The sequence below is a fragment of the Leucoraja erinacea genome, chromosome 1 (genome assembly GCF_028641065.1).
Source record: "Leucoraja erinacea ecotype New England chromosome 1, Leri_hhj_1, whole genome shotgun sequence".
In the NCBI taxonomy this organism is placed as follows: domain Eukaryota; kingdom Metazoa; phylum Chordata; class Chondrichthyes; order Rajiformes; family Rajidae; genus Leucoraja; species Leucoraja erinaceus.
Genome location: NC_073377.1, coordinates 149850725 through 149866457, shown reverse-complemented (window position 1 = coordinate 149866457; position 15733 = coordinate 149850725). Strand labels below are relative to the sequence as shown.

The 15733-nt window shown below is 40.1% G+C and overlaps 1 protein-coding gene across 4 annotated transcripts in view; it reads right to left on the bottom strand.

Annotated features, from left to right (window-relative positions):
• Positions 1–15733, bottom strand: part of larp7 (La ribonucleoprotein 7, transcriptional regulator) — a 49194-nt gene that overhangs the window by 13878 nt on the left and 19583 nt on the right. For 3 of the 4 annotated variants that reach the window (XM_055645656.1, XM_055645638.1, XM_055645647.1), the window contains 4 exons: positions 15330–15438; positions 14893–15261; positions 14666–14804; positions 9489–9643 (listed from right to left, as the gene is read on the bottom strand). In XM_055645656.1, coding sequence (XP_055501631.1) covers positions 9489–9643; positions 14666–14804; positions 14893–15261; positions 15330–15438 — 772 coding nt within the window. The remainder of the gene's footprint in view (positions 1–9488; positions 9644–14665; positions 14805–14892; positions 15262–15329; positions 15439–15733) is intronic. The other variant, XM_055645663.1, reaches the window with a different exon arrangement.

Genomic DNA, 15733 nt, shown 5'->3' with positions numbered 1-15733 from the left:
TTGATCATATCCTTTCCTTCGCCCAATAGCGCGTTAATTCCTCCCCAGTGACAATCAGTTGAAAATAAAAGGGACATTAAAATTGTTGTATTAACGATTTCCCAAACTATTTACATCTGGGAAGTACCTTTTAAATTTGGTTGGTACATGTGACAATAATAAACTTATACTTAAACCTAAACCCAGAATTCCAATGTTGTAATCACACAGCCAACTTGGGCTGCACAACTCCCTATAAATAGTAACGTGGTAATTAGCAGAGCGTCCATTTTGTAAAAAAACATTAATTAAAAGATAAAAATTTGCAGTGAAACCTTGGTTAACTCGCTTGCACTTCCTCACAACAGTGTCCCGGAAGCCTTAAAGGCCTTGGTTTCAAGTTTCATCTGAAAGATGGCCACTCCTGGTGAGAGGAGCCTGAGAGAGTACAACACTTGGGGGTTACCCCAGATTTCTCTACTCACATGCCAGAAGTGCCACAGCAATTGAATGTTACCAAATGGGCCATACAACACAGCAAGCTAAATATGGACATATGGGAATTGATCCTGTCATTCAAGTGTGCACGAAATAACATTAAGAAGCGTATACATAAGGTGGATTATTTCAGTCTTTTTTGCCCTAGATAGGGGTATCAAAAACTAGAAGGCACAGTTTTCAGATGAATGGAGAAAGATTTAAAAGAGGCAAATATTCACATACAGAGAGTGGTGGTACATAGAATATGATGCCCCATATCCACTGGTCTATGATTTACCTGGGCAGCTAACAAAACATAGTTTTTCACTGCATTTCGGTATGTGTGAAAATAACAAACCCCAACATTTGATAATATCCAGAGGAAGCTGTAGAAGTGATTACAATTACAATGTTTACAAGAAATGTTCACAGATACAGGGATAAAAAAAATATTTAGAGGGATATGAGCCATTGCAGGTCAATCAGACTCTCAGATAGACGTCTTGATCAGCATGGACGTCCTGAGCCCATTTCAGTGCTGTACAACTCTCTGAATCTATGATCTGGGAGAAGGTGATGCCATGCTTTTATGCATTAGTCATCAGAAGTTTTCATCGACGTTTTAGCCTCAATTATTATTTTTTAAATCACTTTCTTGTGATATTGGTTGTAAGATAAACATCAGCAGGGCGCCATAGTTCCTCAAGTTACTGCGGATCTTTCACACCCACCCAAGGGGCCCTCGGTTTGAAATCTCACTTAAAAACTAGTAATGTCAGCAAAGTATCATTTGGCAGTAGTGTATTCGATCAAGTCATTACCATGGGCTGGAAAGGCGTGCTTGTACAAGTGAGTTCGGTATTCCGAAAAACGCAAGGAATCATGGAATTTGTCAAAGTTCAAACGCTATAAATAAAAATCGAACAAAGCTCTGTGGATTCAGTGAGTATAGTTTGGGTCCGATTTTTTGTCTTCTTTCAAGTTTGTATTTGTCAGGGGGGCAGAATCGAGTGGGAGACCGGGGTGGGGGTTGACTGGACCGGCTCACGGCAGCAGCAGGCACGTAGAACCGCGCCTCATCTGCAGCCAGGATCGAACCGGTGGCCCCGGCGCCGCAAGCGTTGCCGAACCGCCAATGTCCCCGCCACTGGACCGTCCCCGGCCCCTCCCCCCCCCACCAGCTGACACCGACCCGACCATGGACGAAACGCAAGCCTGCACACAATGCTGCACAACTATTGCCAAGACTTTTTTTCGCTTGTGACCTATGACCTGGGCATGCACAGTCAAAATACCGAACTCACTTTTGTACTTTTCTAGTCTACTGGGTGTAAATGGTGTCCTTTCATTTTATCCTCTCTCCCATTTGCTGCAAATGCTTCCAATATGTATTTTACTTCACTCATCGTTATAATAATATTTACACTTCACTCGCAAGGTTTTCTTCTCATTATTTTACATTTTCAAAACTCTGAAGCATTTTGAGATATTATTACTCGAAGGACACTTAAATAATTGCTTATTGCATTTAGATTCAAGGAGCCGTTCACTGTGGAAATAGGCCATGTTCTATCATTCCCTCTCAATCCCATTCTCCTGCCTTCTACCCTAAATTTTGGCACCCGTACTAATCACAAATCTGTCAATCACTGGCTTTAAAATACCCAAATGACTTGGTCTCTACAGCCTTCTGTGGCAATGAATTCCACAGAATCCATTGGGGGAAACAGGGAAAGCAAGGGTTACATGAAGTTAGAGAAGTCATTACGCTGGAGTGTAAGATGCTCAAGCGAAATATGAGGTGGTGTTCCTCCCCCTGGTCAGGGCAGAAAGGAGGCCTTGAGAATGCATTAGGTTAATGCATTTCGTTGTCTCTGTACTGTACACTGACAATGACAATTAAAATTGAATCTGAATCTGAATCTGAGAAAAGAAGAGAAGACTTATCAATCATTGGCATAAAAAACCATGCAGCCAAGTCTCAGGTCTGAAATTTTAGTCACAAATATTACTACTTGTCTTAGTTGGTAGCTGGTATTTGTAGCAAAAAAGTCAATTGATTGCAGAAAAAGGTTCCTAAAAATCCAAGCATTTACATAATGTTTGTTAATAAAATAGGTTAACAAAGGTAGTTTCCAGAGATTTACCATTCAGAATGATTTAAATTTCTGCTTCTTGTGAGTGAAGGCATCTATAAAATTGCTCTATAATCACCAATCCTATTAACACCTCTGGCCTTGGATGGAGTGTTAATGGCAACTATTTTGCATTCTTCACACTTGTAAATTAGATCAAATTTGAAAAACTCCAGTTAAATTGTTCCAGTTTAGGTTAAAATGCTTACATCTATTTATTTATAGTAAAGATTGCCACAGTTTAAATATGTGTACATGATGATGTTCTTTGCTGCCAACGCAAAAACTGTCCAATTCATTTCTGAGTGATTTTTTAAAAATTCTCTAGATTTTGTATTTGGCAGTTAAATATTTGTTTTAAGCAGTTCCTCGGGATAGAGGATGGATGGCTTGGTTTCACAAGGTTTTGTGGGTTGTCAGATGCGTAATGAGGACAATGTGGCAAAGGTACACATTCCAGCAGAAGGACTTTGATGAATTGGGTTGATGGGATGATTGTGAGAAATAGTGATCGAGAAAACTTGAGATTCTTAATCCTATCCCAAGTGCTCTTTCTCCACCTCAAGCAGCCAGAGTCATACAGCGTGGAAACAGGCTCTTAGGCTCAACCAGCCTGCACTGGCCAACATGTCCTAGCTACACTTGTCCCACCTGCGTTTAGTCCAAGTCCTCCAAATCTGTCCTAGCCATATACCTGTGTTATTTAAACGTTGTGATAGTCCATGACTCAATCACCTCCTCTGGCAGCTTGTTCCATACACCCACCCCCTTTTGTGTAAAAAAAGTTACCCCTCCGATTCCTATTAAATCTTTTCCCCACCTTAAACCTTCTGGTCCTCGATTCCCCTACTCTGGGCAAGAGATTCTTTGCATCTACCCGATCTATTCCTCTAAAGATTTTATAAATCTCTAAGATCACCCCTCATCATCTTGCACTCCAAGGAATAAAGTCCCAGCCTTCTCAACCCCTCCCTATAGCTCAGACACCTCTAGTCCTGGCAAAATCCTCGTAAATCTTCTCTGTACCCTTTCCAGCTCAACAGCTTCTTGTCCTATAACATGGTGCCCAGAACTGAACACAATACTCTAAATGTGACCTCATCCACGTCTTATACAATATATGACCTCCCAACTTCCTTATTCAATACTCTGACTAATGTAGGCCAATGTGCCAAAAGCCTTTTTGATCACCCTCTCCACCTTCAAGGAACCATGCACCTGCCCTCCTAGATCCCTCTGCTCTACGACACTTCCCAGAGCCCTACCATTCACTGTGTAGGTCCTGCCCATGTTAGACTTCTCAAAATGTAACACCTCATATTTCTCTGTATTAAATTCCATCAATCATTCCTCAGCCTACCTGGCCAACCGATCAAGATCCTGCTGCAATTTTTGACAACCATCTTTACTATCTCGAAAACCACCCACATTTGTATCATCTTCAAACTTGCTAATATTGCCATTTACATTCTCATCCCAATCACTGATGTAGATGGCAGCCCTTTGTAAATAGAGGTCTAGCATTAGATATCTCCCATTTGTCTGCTACCTTTTCCAATCATGAATCGTGAATCCAAGCCAGGCTTCTCTATCTTCCCGCAGAGTTCTTGGATATACCTGATCAAGCTTTGAATAGAATGTCAATGGGGCATGTGAATGACAAACGCTGCTTAATGTCGCCAATGTAACTAGGTCCTCAATACTGGTTGCTGTTAGCCTTGGACAGTAAACTAACAGTGCTTTGCTTATCCTTCCAATACCTTCTGCAGCTCAACCAGGTGTTAGAAATGTACAAGAAAGCAATATAGCTTCAATATCAGAAGTGGAGTGGTTAAAGTTTTTTCTGTGACAGAAAGCCTGAATGCTGTTGCAAAATCAGGGAAATCGAAGAACAGTGCAGCAGAGGAACAGGTTCTTCGGCCAACATTGTATGTACTGAACATGATGACGACCAAATCTTATGTGCCTGCAAATGATCCATATCCCTTGCTTTGCCACATGTGCATATGCTTAGTCAAAAGTCTCTTAAATGCTACTATCATATCTGCCTCAACCACCAACCCCAGCAGTATTCTTGTGCAAAAAAAGTTGTCCCACACATCTCCGTTAAAGTTTGCCCCTCTCACCTTAAACAAATGCCCCTTTGATATTTGATAAGCAAGAGGTGACATGCTTAGTAAGTTTTCAAATTATGCTAAAATTTATGGTCGAGCAAGCGCCGATCACGGTGAACGAAGGTGGAAGATTGACTGAACTTTATCCCCTTCCATCACAGTGAGGAATGCTGATTCCACTGTGATGGATGTTTATGTTAAACTCTATCATGTATTGTGTACTTTTCACTTGTATGACTGTGTGGTAACAAATGTCACTGTACCATAATTGGTGCATGTGACAATAAATGTGAACTTGAACTTGGTAAGACAAACAGGGCAAGACGTAGACAGGGTAGGGCACTGGGCAATGGGCACAAAATAATGACCTGCCTCATGGAATGTGAAGCAGTAAAACAATGGAGTCGAGGTGTTTTGCTTCTTGCCCTTTCACTGTCCATGTCTGGGCAAAGTGCGACATGCCTGGATGATTTGCTGCAGAGTTTTTGGAAACTTATCTTCAAGGCTGATCTTTAACAGCAGGTGGTAATAGATGTAGTCATTTCTTTCTCTCTCCCTGCCTCAGGCAGCCAACCTCATACACATTTATGTGAAGAACTTTACTCAAAATACCTGAAGCTTTGCCACACCACTAAAATGGGGGAAGGACGTGGAGATGAAGTGGTCAGGGGCCGCAGAGCCCCCCCCCCCAGGTTCCGCGGCCCATGCTGTACATCCTTACCTAAGGCTTAAATAGCTTGAAAAGGGGGGATATGTTTTTAAAGTGCTTGGGTCTCTGAATTGGAGAAGTACATTCCAACACAACATACCCTTGCAGCGTCGGGCATTTACAGTGAGCACAATCTGAATACTGAGCACAACCCAAAACCTAAAGAAGGGTCAATCAGCCGACCAACAAATTTCTGACACTTTTGTTGCAGCCCTTACGTTTTCCAAAAAGTCCAATACAGAATTTTACAAATGAACAAAGTATTTATAATGTAGTGACATATTTTGAATAATTCACTGTTATGACAATAATCTAACTAATCAACTGATCAATAACTAATCAAACCAGTTAAGACACAATTTCCCGCACAAATTAATGCTGAATATCTCTGAACCTTTCCACAGCGTGTAAATCTCGTCAGAATCATTTCTAATAAATTCTCTACACTTCTCTCCAGAGATGTTGCCTGGCCTGCTGAGTTACTCCAGCTTTTTGGGTCTACCTTTGATATCTCTGCCAATGGCTCAGCAATGTCTTCCTCAGCTTCCCACATCTTAGCATTCACTTGATGTGGTTCTAGAATTCATCTACCATTATGTTTTAAAGCCTTCAGCACATGCTTTGCTGTAATGAGGACTCTTTTCAAGGTGTCACTATTATTGCCCGAGTTGCCCACCATCATCTTTCTCTACGGTCAATGCAGAGAAGAAATATTCATTTCTGGAAGCAGGTGCGATAGACCTTTAGGAGGATATTAGGTATACACGTGGATAGCTTTCAAGAGAGAGCTAGATAGGGCTCTTAAAAATAGCGGAGTCAGGGGATATGGGGAGAAGGCAGGAACGGGGTACTGATTGGGGATGATCAGCCATGATCAAATTGAATGGCGGTGCTGGCTCGAAGGGCCGAATGGCCTACTCCTGCACCTATTGTCTATTGTCCGAGACAAGATGAGAAAAACATTTTTCACACAGAGAGTGGTGAATCTCTGGAACTCTCTGCCACAGAAGGTAGTTGAGGCCAGTTCATAGGCTATATTTAAGAAGGAGTTAGATGTGGCCCTTGAGGCTAAAGGGATCAGGGGGATTGGAGAGGTGGCAGGTACAGGATACTGATTTGGATGATCAGCCATGATCATATTGAATGGCTGTGCAGGCTCGAAGGGCCGAAAGGCCTACTCCTGCACCTATTTTCTATGTCGATGTCTATGTCCATCCTGGGAAAAAAGTTCTGACTGACTATCTTATCTATGCCTCTCATAATTTTATATACTTCTATCCAGGTCTCCCCACAATCTTTGGCATTCTAGAGAAAGCCATCCAAGTCTGTCCAACTTCTCCCAGTAGCTCACATTCCCTAATCTAGACAACATTCTAGCAAACCTGCTCTGCATCCTTTCCAAAGCCTCCACATCCTTCCCGTAATGGGCCAACCAGAACTACACGCAATCCTCTGAATGTTGCCCAAGCAAAGTCCTGTAAAGCTGCATCATGACTTCCTGAATCTTATACTCAATGCCCTGACCAAAATGACAAGCATATCATACGACTACGAAGGGTCTCGACCCAAAACGTCACCCATTCCTTCTCTCCAGAGATGCTGCCTGTCATGCCGAGTTACTCCAGCTTTTTGTGTCTATCTTCGGTTTAAACCAGCATCTGCAGTTCCTTCCTACACATACCATATGCCTTCGTTACCACTTTATTTAATTGTGTTACCACTTTGTGCTTGGACCCCAAGATCTCACTGTACATCAATGCTTGTTGAGGGTCTTGCTCATGAATTGTGTATTTTTCCCTTACATTCGATCTCCTACAGTGCAACATCTCACACTTCCTTGGTTTAAACTCTATCTGCAATTTCTCTACCAATTTTGTTAGCCAATCTATATCCTGCTATACACTTTGACAGACTTTCTCAGACTGTGATCCCGGCAATCTTGGCGTCATCTGCAAATCTACGAACCTCTACGTTTATGCCCACAGCAATAATATCACAAACAGCAGCGTTCCCAACACAGATTCCTGCGGAACACCACTAGACACAGGCCTCTAGCCAGAATGTTGTTCTTCCACCACAACCCTCTGTCTTTAATTAGGAAGCCTGTTATGAATCCATACAACCAAATCACCATTAATCCTGTGCATCTCTATTTTGTTGGATATGCCTCCATGGGGGACACTGAAATCCATGTAGACGCCATCCACTGCCCTACCCTTATTAATCACCTTCAGCATCTTTTCAAAAAACTTAACCAGATGAGTTAAATACAACGTGCTGCCTACAAAGCCAAGCTGACTGTCCCCAATTAATCCATCTGTTCCAAATGGGAGTAAATCCGATCCTATGTTTTAATGTTCTTTTCCATGCCTAGACAGCTGTGATATTTTCCACAGATCACGATCTACATGGCTGGAATGTTCATGTCTTGCCATGTTATGCCATCTCAATGTAATGTGCCAATCCACAGCATCAATGAATTTAGAACTGAGATGGCAAGTTTTAAAATACACCAAAGCGGTTGGACTGGCAACATGTTCCCGATGTTCAGGGAGTCCAGGTCCAGGGACCACGGTTTAAGAATAAGGGGTAGGCCATTTAGAACTGAGGAAAACATTTTTCACACATTTGTGAATTAGTGGAATTTTCTGCCTCAGAAGGCAGTGGAGGCCGATTCACTGGATGCATTCATAAAAACATAGAACATAGGTGCAGGAGTAGGCCATTCGGCCCTTCGAGCCTGCACCGCCATTCAATATGATCATGGCTGATCATCCAACTCAGTATCCTGTACCTGCCTTCTCTCCATACCCCCTGATCCCTTTAGCCACAAGGGCCACATCTAACTGGGGCACATCAAGAGAGAGATAGATAGAGCTTAGTGCTATTGGAATCAAGGCGTATGGGGAGGCAGGAACGGGGTACTGATTGTGGACTCAAATGGCCAAATGCCTACTCCTGCACCTATTGTCTATGTATCTTTTTGAAAATAGAAATAGAAAACACCCTGTCTGACAAGCTCCTAAAACAAAGCTGGGCTTCCATAATGCTTTTCAACGCGGAGTGAAAAACAAATTATCACCACTGTCTCCCAAATTAAACCTCTAATGGTAAATACCCATATAATTTATTGCAACAAACACTAGGGCAAATGTGTTGTGATTAGGATAGAGATACAAGAGATTGTAGATGCTGCATACTGCTAGAGGAATCCAGCAGGTCGGGCAACATCTATGGAGGGAAACAGAAAGTCGATTTTTCAGATCAGTATCCTTCTTCAGCCCTCTGTGGGCCATGTAATTCTGAAATGGGGTCTATGTTTAAAGCAACCGTCATATTTCTCGCAAAAAGACAAGTGTTATGCCCAGTCTATGAAGGCTCTCCAAGTACTCCAATCAGTCCAACTACCCACCATTTACTTGCTTGCAACCCATTCTCTCTCACAGGTCCATCAATTCTACACTGATCCTGCTGTCATAGCAAGGACAATTTATAGTACCCAACCAACCTACCAGTATGTCTTTGAAATGCTTGAGAAAACTGCAGCACCCAAGTAAAAACCCATGAGATCAGATGGAGTGCATGCAAACTCCACAGACTGCACCCTGTCAGAATCAAACTCAGATCATCCAGAGCTGAGCAGCCCCAAGCATACCAGTCTTTACCAAATCAATCCTGCAATTATTCTCGATCTCAAACTCAGCAATCCCTCACTATTTAGATAATGTATTTTTCTTGCCAAAATGGACTATCAAATTATACTCCATTTTCTAGATCTTTGTCCACTCCCTAAAAATATCTATACCCCTTTGTAACCTCCTTACTTTCCCTCCAATCTTTACATCTCGGCATTCATACCCAAGGTTTGGATTCGGAAGTCAAAACACAATTCTATTCCAAAACCTCGTAAGAGCAAGGTAGAAGATTTTTCTAATCCATGGAATCAAGGGGAAATCTTGACTTAAATCATTTCCTAATTTCTCCATTTAGGAATGCTTCCTCTCATCATTCTCCCAAGATACCTCGGCAAATTGAGAAAAGCAACACATACAATATTTCCCAGACACTGACCTTCGTCGTCTTTGCATTCCTCTTTGATTTTGTCAATCACCTCCATTGCCTCATTGCCATTTTTATGTTTGATTTCTAACATAGTTTTCTTCAAGTTGGACATGCTGGACTTCTGCAATGTTAAGTACTCCTGCTTCAAATCCATCCACTCTTTCCTGGTAAAACAATTAAATGGATGATCAAATTTTAAAATATTTTTCATGACATATTTTAAAAACATATTTTTGTGTTTTCAAAAACGTCCCTTTAAATTTTCTCTCACAAATAGTTCCAAGGGGTAGAGGTGATGTCACTAAAATATAATATTCTTTATTTACAAAGGAGGAACCATTTGTCACATTAAATTACTGAGTCCAGTGAGTGTCATCAAAAATGCATTCAATTACAAAAATATATGACAGATTAATGGGCGAAAGGTACTGTGTGATACCATCCCAATTAATCTCCTCTGTGGAGAAATATGAAAGGATCCAAAGCTATGCCGTGCGACTTGAAAGTAAATGACTGTACCACACATGGCTTGAAAGATGGAGAAACTGCAGATGCTGGTTAACAAAAAGGGATACGATAAACTTTATTCATCCCTGGAGGGAAATTGGTCTGCCAACAGTCACAACACACAAGGTACACAAAAACGTAACAATTAAAAGTGATTAAAAAAAAAAAAGGACAAGCGACTGTTGACTGTTTAAGAAAGAACTGCAGATGCTGGAAAAATCAAAGGTAGACAAAAATGCTGGAGAAACTCAGTGGGTGAGGCAGCATCTATGGAGCGAAGGAATAGGCGACGTGTCGGGTCGAGACCCTTCTTTAGACTGATTAAATCTGAAGAAGGGTCTCAACCCAAAACATCACCTATTCCATCACTCCATAGATGCTGCCTCAACCGCTGCATTTCTCCAGCATTTTTGTCTACAAGCGACTGTTGACTGGCAGTCATGTGCACAGCGCCTAAACCGGAATGAAAGAACAAACAAACAAACAAACAAACACACAGACATATCCCCTGGGCAGAGGATTCTAAAATTAGAACTAGATTCTAAAACATACAAAGTGCTGGAGTAACTCAATGGGTGTGAAACATATAAATTGTGAAAAGGCACAGTTAGTCATCTCCAGTATTCCGACTAATATTTATCCTTCACACATAACTAAACATTTATTATGTCTTCATTAGATTGTTGTTATATGATCTCATTATAAACATAGCAGCTTCTATATTTTCTACAGCAAGCTGCTGTAAGATTACTCTCTGATCTACTGGCCATTTGCAAGCAAACATCAAGTGGGAGATAATGAGTTTGGTGAGACACACACACACATTGATCTGCTCAAAACCTTCCAGCACAACAAAATATCGACAAGGGGTAGGGGATGCAATGAAGATTGGTACAGACAACACAAAAGGTTTTGAGAAAAATGACTACAATCTAAGCCTAAGGTCTTGCTGCCATTCGGCACTGAGGGACTTTGTCCTGTACAACAGCCCCACAAATACACATTAAACAGAGCTACATGATTAGTATTGGTGCTTTGTACATGGAATGTATAAACAACTCTATGAATGTACCAACTTGACAACATTATGAATGCATAGTTGGATAACACTGTGAATGTAAAAGGAAGTCTTGCACTTTAATATTTCATATATTTTATGAACAAACTTTGTTTAAAGACAGTCCTCAACAATTTAAACTAACCATAATTGCTTCCTAGATCTTATGCATTTCAAACTTTTGAGTCATCTACATGTTAGGCTCATTCAAACTACTCACCCATCTGTCCAACTTATCTTTGATGCAGACACAAAATGATAGAGTAACTCAGCAGGACAGGCAGCATCTCTGGAGAGAAGGAACGGGTGACGTTTCGGGTCGAGACCCTTTTCAGCCCGTGTTATCTTTGATGCGAGCATCCAAATATTGATCAGAATCTGAATTTCTCTAAAATTCAGCGCTACTTTATCGATCTTTGATCACATTATTACACACAAATAAATAAAGCCTGAAGAAGGGTTTCGACCCGAAACGTCACCAATTCCTTCTATCCAGTGATGCTGCCTGTTCCGCTGAGTTACTCCAGCATTTTGTGTATATCTTCAGTGTAAACCAGCATCTGCAGTTCCTTGCTACATAAATAAAGTTCTTGTTACCGATATTGCTCTCCACAAGAATTTTTGTCTTTTTAAAAAAATGTACTTGTATTGATAGCATTGCTTTCTTTGAGTCGCATGAAATTATGGCACAGGTGTCAAAGGCACCAAAAATCTAATTGAACACTTGTGAGTAAAATTGCAGGATAGCACCCAATTCCCTCAATCAACACTTGAAAAACCTGCTTTCTATGTGTGAGAAATCAAGGGCCATGCAGCATGAGCAAAGTAGCAGGAGACCATTTGTGGGCATCACAAACTTTCCATTTGTCCATTGAACCAACCAATTGAATTGAAAACACGATGTTTTAAGCTTGAGCACTTGTGACTAAACACAGGAACATAAACCAGTTATTAAACTTCATTTAAGTTAATAGTATTATTATTTTGTGAAAATGAAATATAAAATCATAAAACTGAATGACATAGATGCCCGGTTTCAACACCAAGCTGCTTCAGTTTCCAGGATCTGCAATTTTCTGGTTTTCCACCATAAAACTGATTTGCATCCAAAACGATTTAATATTTGTCAAAACCAGTTCTCGCCACATATATTCAGTATTTTACTTTAGAAATAAACTGAAATGAATCTTGAATGATAAAACAGTACTGTGCTCTAAATAAATTACTGCAAATATTCAGAACAATATTCAACTGAGTCACATTGTTTGGAAAACAATAATTGTGTGCTAATGCATCATTGTGCAGGCTATCTTAATTCCATTAAACAAAAGCAGATATTGAATTAAGCACAACCAGTCTTTTCTGGTGATGGGCCCCATTTGCTGCCATTTACAGCTTGTTAACATGCCGGCACCACCCACTGAGGCAAACAGGTCTTGATACATTGCTAGAACAATAGAAATTCAAAGGTCCAACCCCTTCAGAAAAGGTAGCTAATTAAAATCACTGTACCTGAAAGAAATATAAATATCAGTGACTGAGAAGCTGAAAGAATCATTTGGCTGTAGAAGCGAAGAACGAAGGTTGGAAGAAATGAAACCAGGAACAATTCAGTTTGGTAAAAACTTTGTGTAAGCTCTTGAGGTTGCCTTCTTTTACTGGTGCTGCATGTTTTCCTCTACCTGAGATATTGATGTAAAATGTCTCCTGTTACGTCAACTTAGAAGCCTTTCTGTTTTAGTACAAGTAAGTGCTTTTATGTTGAAGTAGCAGTGGATATTTAATTCTTTGCCTCCTGCACCTTTTTCAAGCAAATTGGCAATAACTTTTATTGCCATTAAAGGAAGTCAAATTTCATTAAGATATTTAAATGATGTTTTTAAAAGTTGTGGCATGGTAAAAATAGTTCAATTTCACTTCCAATTGTTTTACATAATGTACTTCATTGTAAGGAAAAAACGTGGAAACTGTTTGGTGATGCAATTGAGGGAACTGAGCGAGAATGAGGTTTTAACTGATGAATGAGCTATAATTTTGCTCTGAAAAGAAAAAAAAATAGCTAATACAGTACAGTGCATCACCACTGCAATCGTGCAATGCTGTTCATCTTTATTTGGTATTGCACTTCAGCAATGGTGATGCACTGTCTAGTATCAACATTTTAATGTCTACTTTTATTGCCAATGCTGGTGATTTTAAAATTAAAAAATCTTACCCTGATGTATCCCTATGTTCATCCGGGTATTTATACAGTTTTTCACTGTTGCTAGTCACTCCAACAAGTGAAGCTTGCTGTCCAGGTTACATTAGTAAGTACTCACATGTTGGAATTTCTAACCTACAGTTTTGGCATACATATGTACTACAAAAGTGTCTTGGGAGGAGTATTTTCTTACTTGCCCAACTTGTGATCTCCTGCTCACCTAACAGCAAAGCATTCCTTTTTCATAATATTTAGTAAGTGCTTTTTGTTAGGGTAACAGTGGAATACAAATCACAGCTGAGGTTTGCCTTGGAAGCTTTTGGGATTTTGTGCATGTCTGGTTGCTGTATGAAAGCTGATGTAAAGGGTGTGGAAATAAATAAAAACTTGTAAAAGGTAGGCTAAGGTCATCTGGAGTGGGATATGATTAGCTTGGAAGGACTGCTTGGACTCTAAAATCTTTTAATGTTCCTCTTTTGCAGTATGATTCAATTCTATCAATTGTTTTAGAGATCCTAATATGTAAGCATTTGCTGTGCATTCAATTAAAATTAAGTGCTTATCATATTGGGATTTCTGCAACAGTTAAGGCTTCAGTGCAATAATATCTGGTGGCTTTACAATGACCATGGTATGAGCATGAGAATATCTCGTATAGAGCATTTTTGGACAAGATCTGTACATTTATTTTGGCAGGAGAAGGGACAAGATATTGCTTTAGAGCCTCTAACATGCGAGTGCTTGCCATCTCGGTTTAAGTAAGTGCTCTCATGTTGGGATTTCTACTGCACACAATCTTAAAATCCGAGGTTTGTACACATCCGCTTGCAGATTGTTGTAAGAAGTACACCAGGAAATTCGAGTGGCAAGAATTCCCTAACATTCACGCACTTGCTGCTTTTAAGTTATTGCTGAAGTAAGTGCTTTTATGTTGGGATTTCTCAACACACACACGATTATATCGAGTCAAAAGCAAGACTTAAAAGAGTAATACCTGTGCTGAATTGTTTTAAATATAAAGTTATTATAGTAACTTTTGTATGGGATTTTTTTTACAATGTTCAGTTCCAAGATATCCCAATTTTGCAATGGAAGCAATTGTGATGTGGGTCCTCTAACATGTGAGAACTTGCTATCCATGAAGTAAGTGCTCTCTTGTTGGGATTCCTGCCTCACGATAAGACCATATGGATTTCTACAGCACATTTTGGATCTTGAAAGCTTATTGTAGTTTTGAAACACCAACATGGAAAACTTGCTGTTTAATCTTGCAAGTAAGTGCTTCATATTGGTGTTTTAAATGTACAAACCCGTATCGTGAAATTGTATTGTACCACCACCCCACTGATTCCTTGGGTGATTTAATTCTATATTTTGTAATCTGGTACTGGAAATATTCCACTTCCATTGTCTACTTACTTGGATATTACTCTCAGAGGAATAACCTCTTCTTCAACCTTGTGTCTATCTTTATGTTTTTTTTTCCGTTTTCTCTTGCTTTTGGACATGGACTCGTCTTTTTTGTCACCTGATCCATGCTCTTCTTCTGTTGAAAAATCTTAAAATTAAAAAAAAAAATTGCTTAATTAAACATACAGCATGTATTCTGCATCGTACTCTTGATGAATGTTTTAAAATCTACCTGCCTTTGATGTCCTTTTCACTGTCCGTTTTCTCTTTGTCTCTGTCAATTCTCCTCACTTTGGTAGAAGATGCAGATTCCAGCTTTTCGGGACTATTTCTTTTTCGCTTCTTCCTACCTGATTCCTCCACCGTTTTTTCTCGTTTTCGCGGTTCACCTTTCGATTTGGCTTTGCTAGGATCTGGCATTTTGGTTTCATCGTGTGCAACTCTGCTCCCCTTCACTTTGTCTGAGGTCTCTGCATGTTCTTTGTGGGAATGGTCCATTGCCTCTGTAGTCGACTGACTCGAGCTTTCGGTCTTTCGAGATTTCTTCTTTTTCTTTTTCTTTTTCTCTTTCTCTTTCTCCTCTACAGAGAATGGTTTTGAAGAAACTTGAGAACCACAAATAAAGGAAGATTTTGCAAAATTGTGCCAAAGCTACTTAATAATGTTTTTTTACCTGGGGCAATGCCATCGCTAGAGATAAGCCCAGGAACAGGCTTATTCTTTACTGTTTTGGGGAAAACGCCAGGTTTTCGTGGTGCATCTTCTGGTGGATTATTTAACGACTTGGAAATAAAAAAATAAAAAGTAAACATTTAAAACATCAGATACATGAATTATTGTTTTTATATTCATGCGCTCGCTACTTCGGACAACTTGCTAGAATTCTGGGGGCAATCTTCATTTGTAGCCCAATAAATATGTATGGTTTGGGAGGATTATTCCTTAATAAAGCAATAAAGGTCCGAAGATGGGTTTCGTCCCGAAACGTCGCCTATTTCCTTCGCTCCATAGATGCTGCTGCATCATTTTTGTGTACCAAGGAATTCTCCATTCCATTTCCCTAAAAGCATAGTTTCT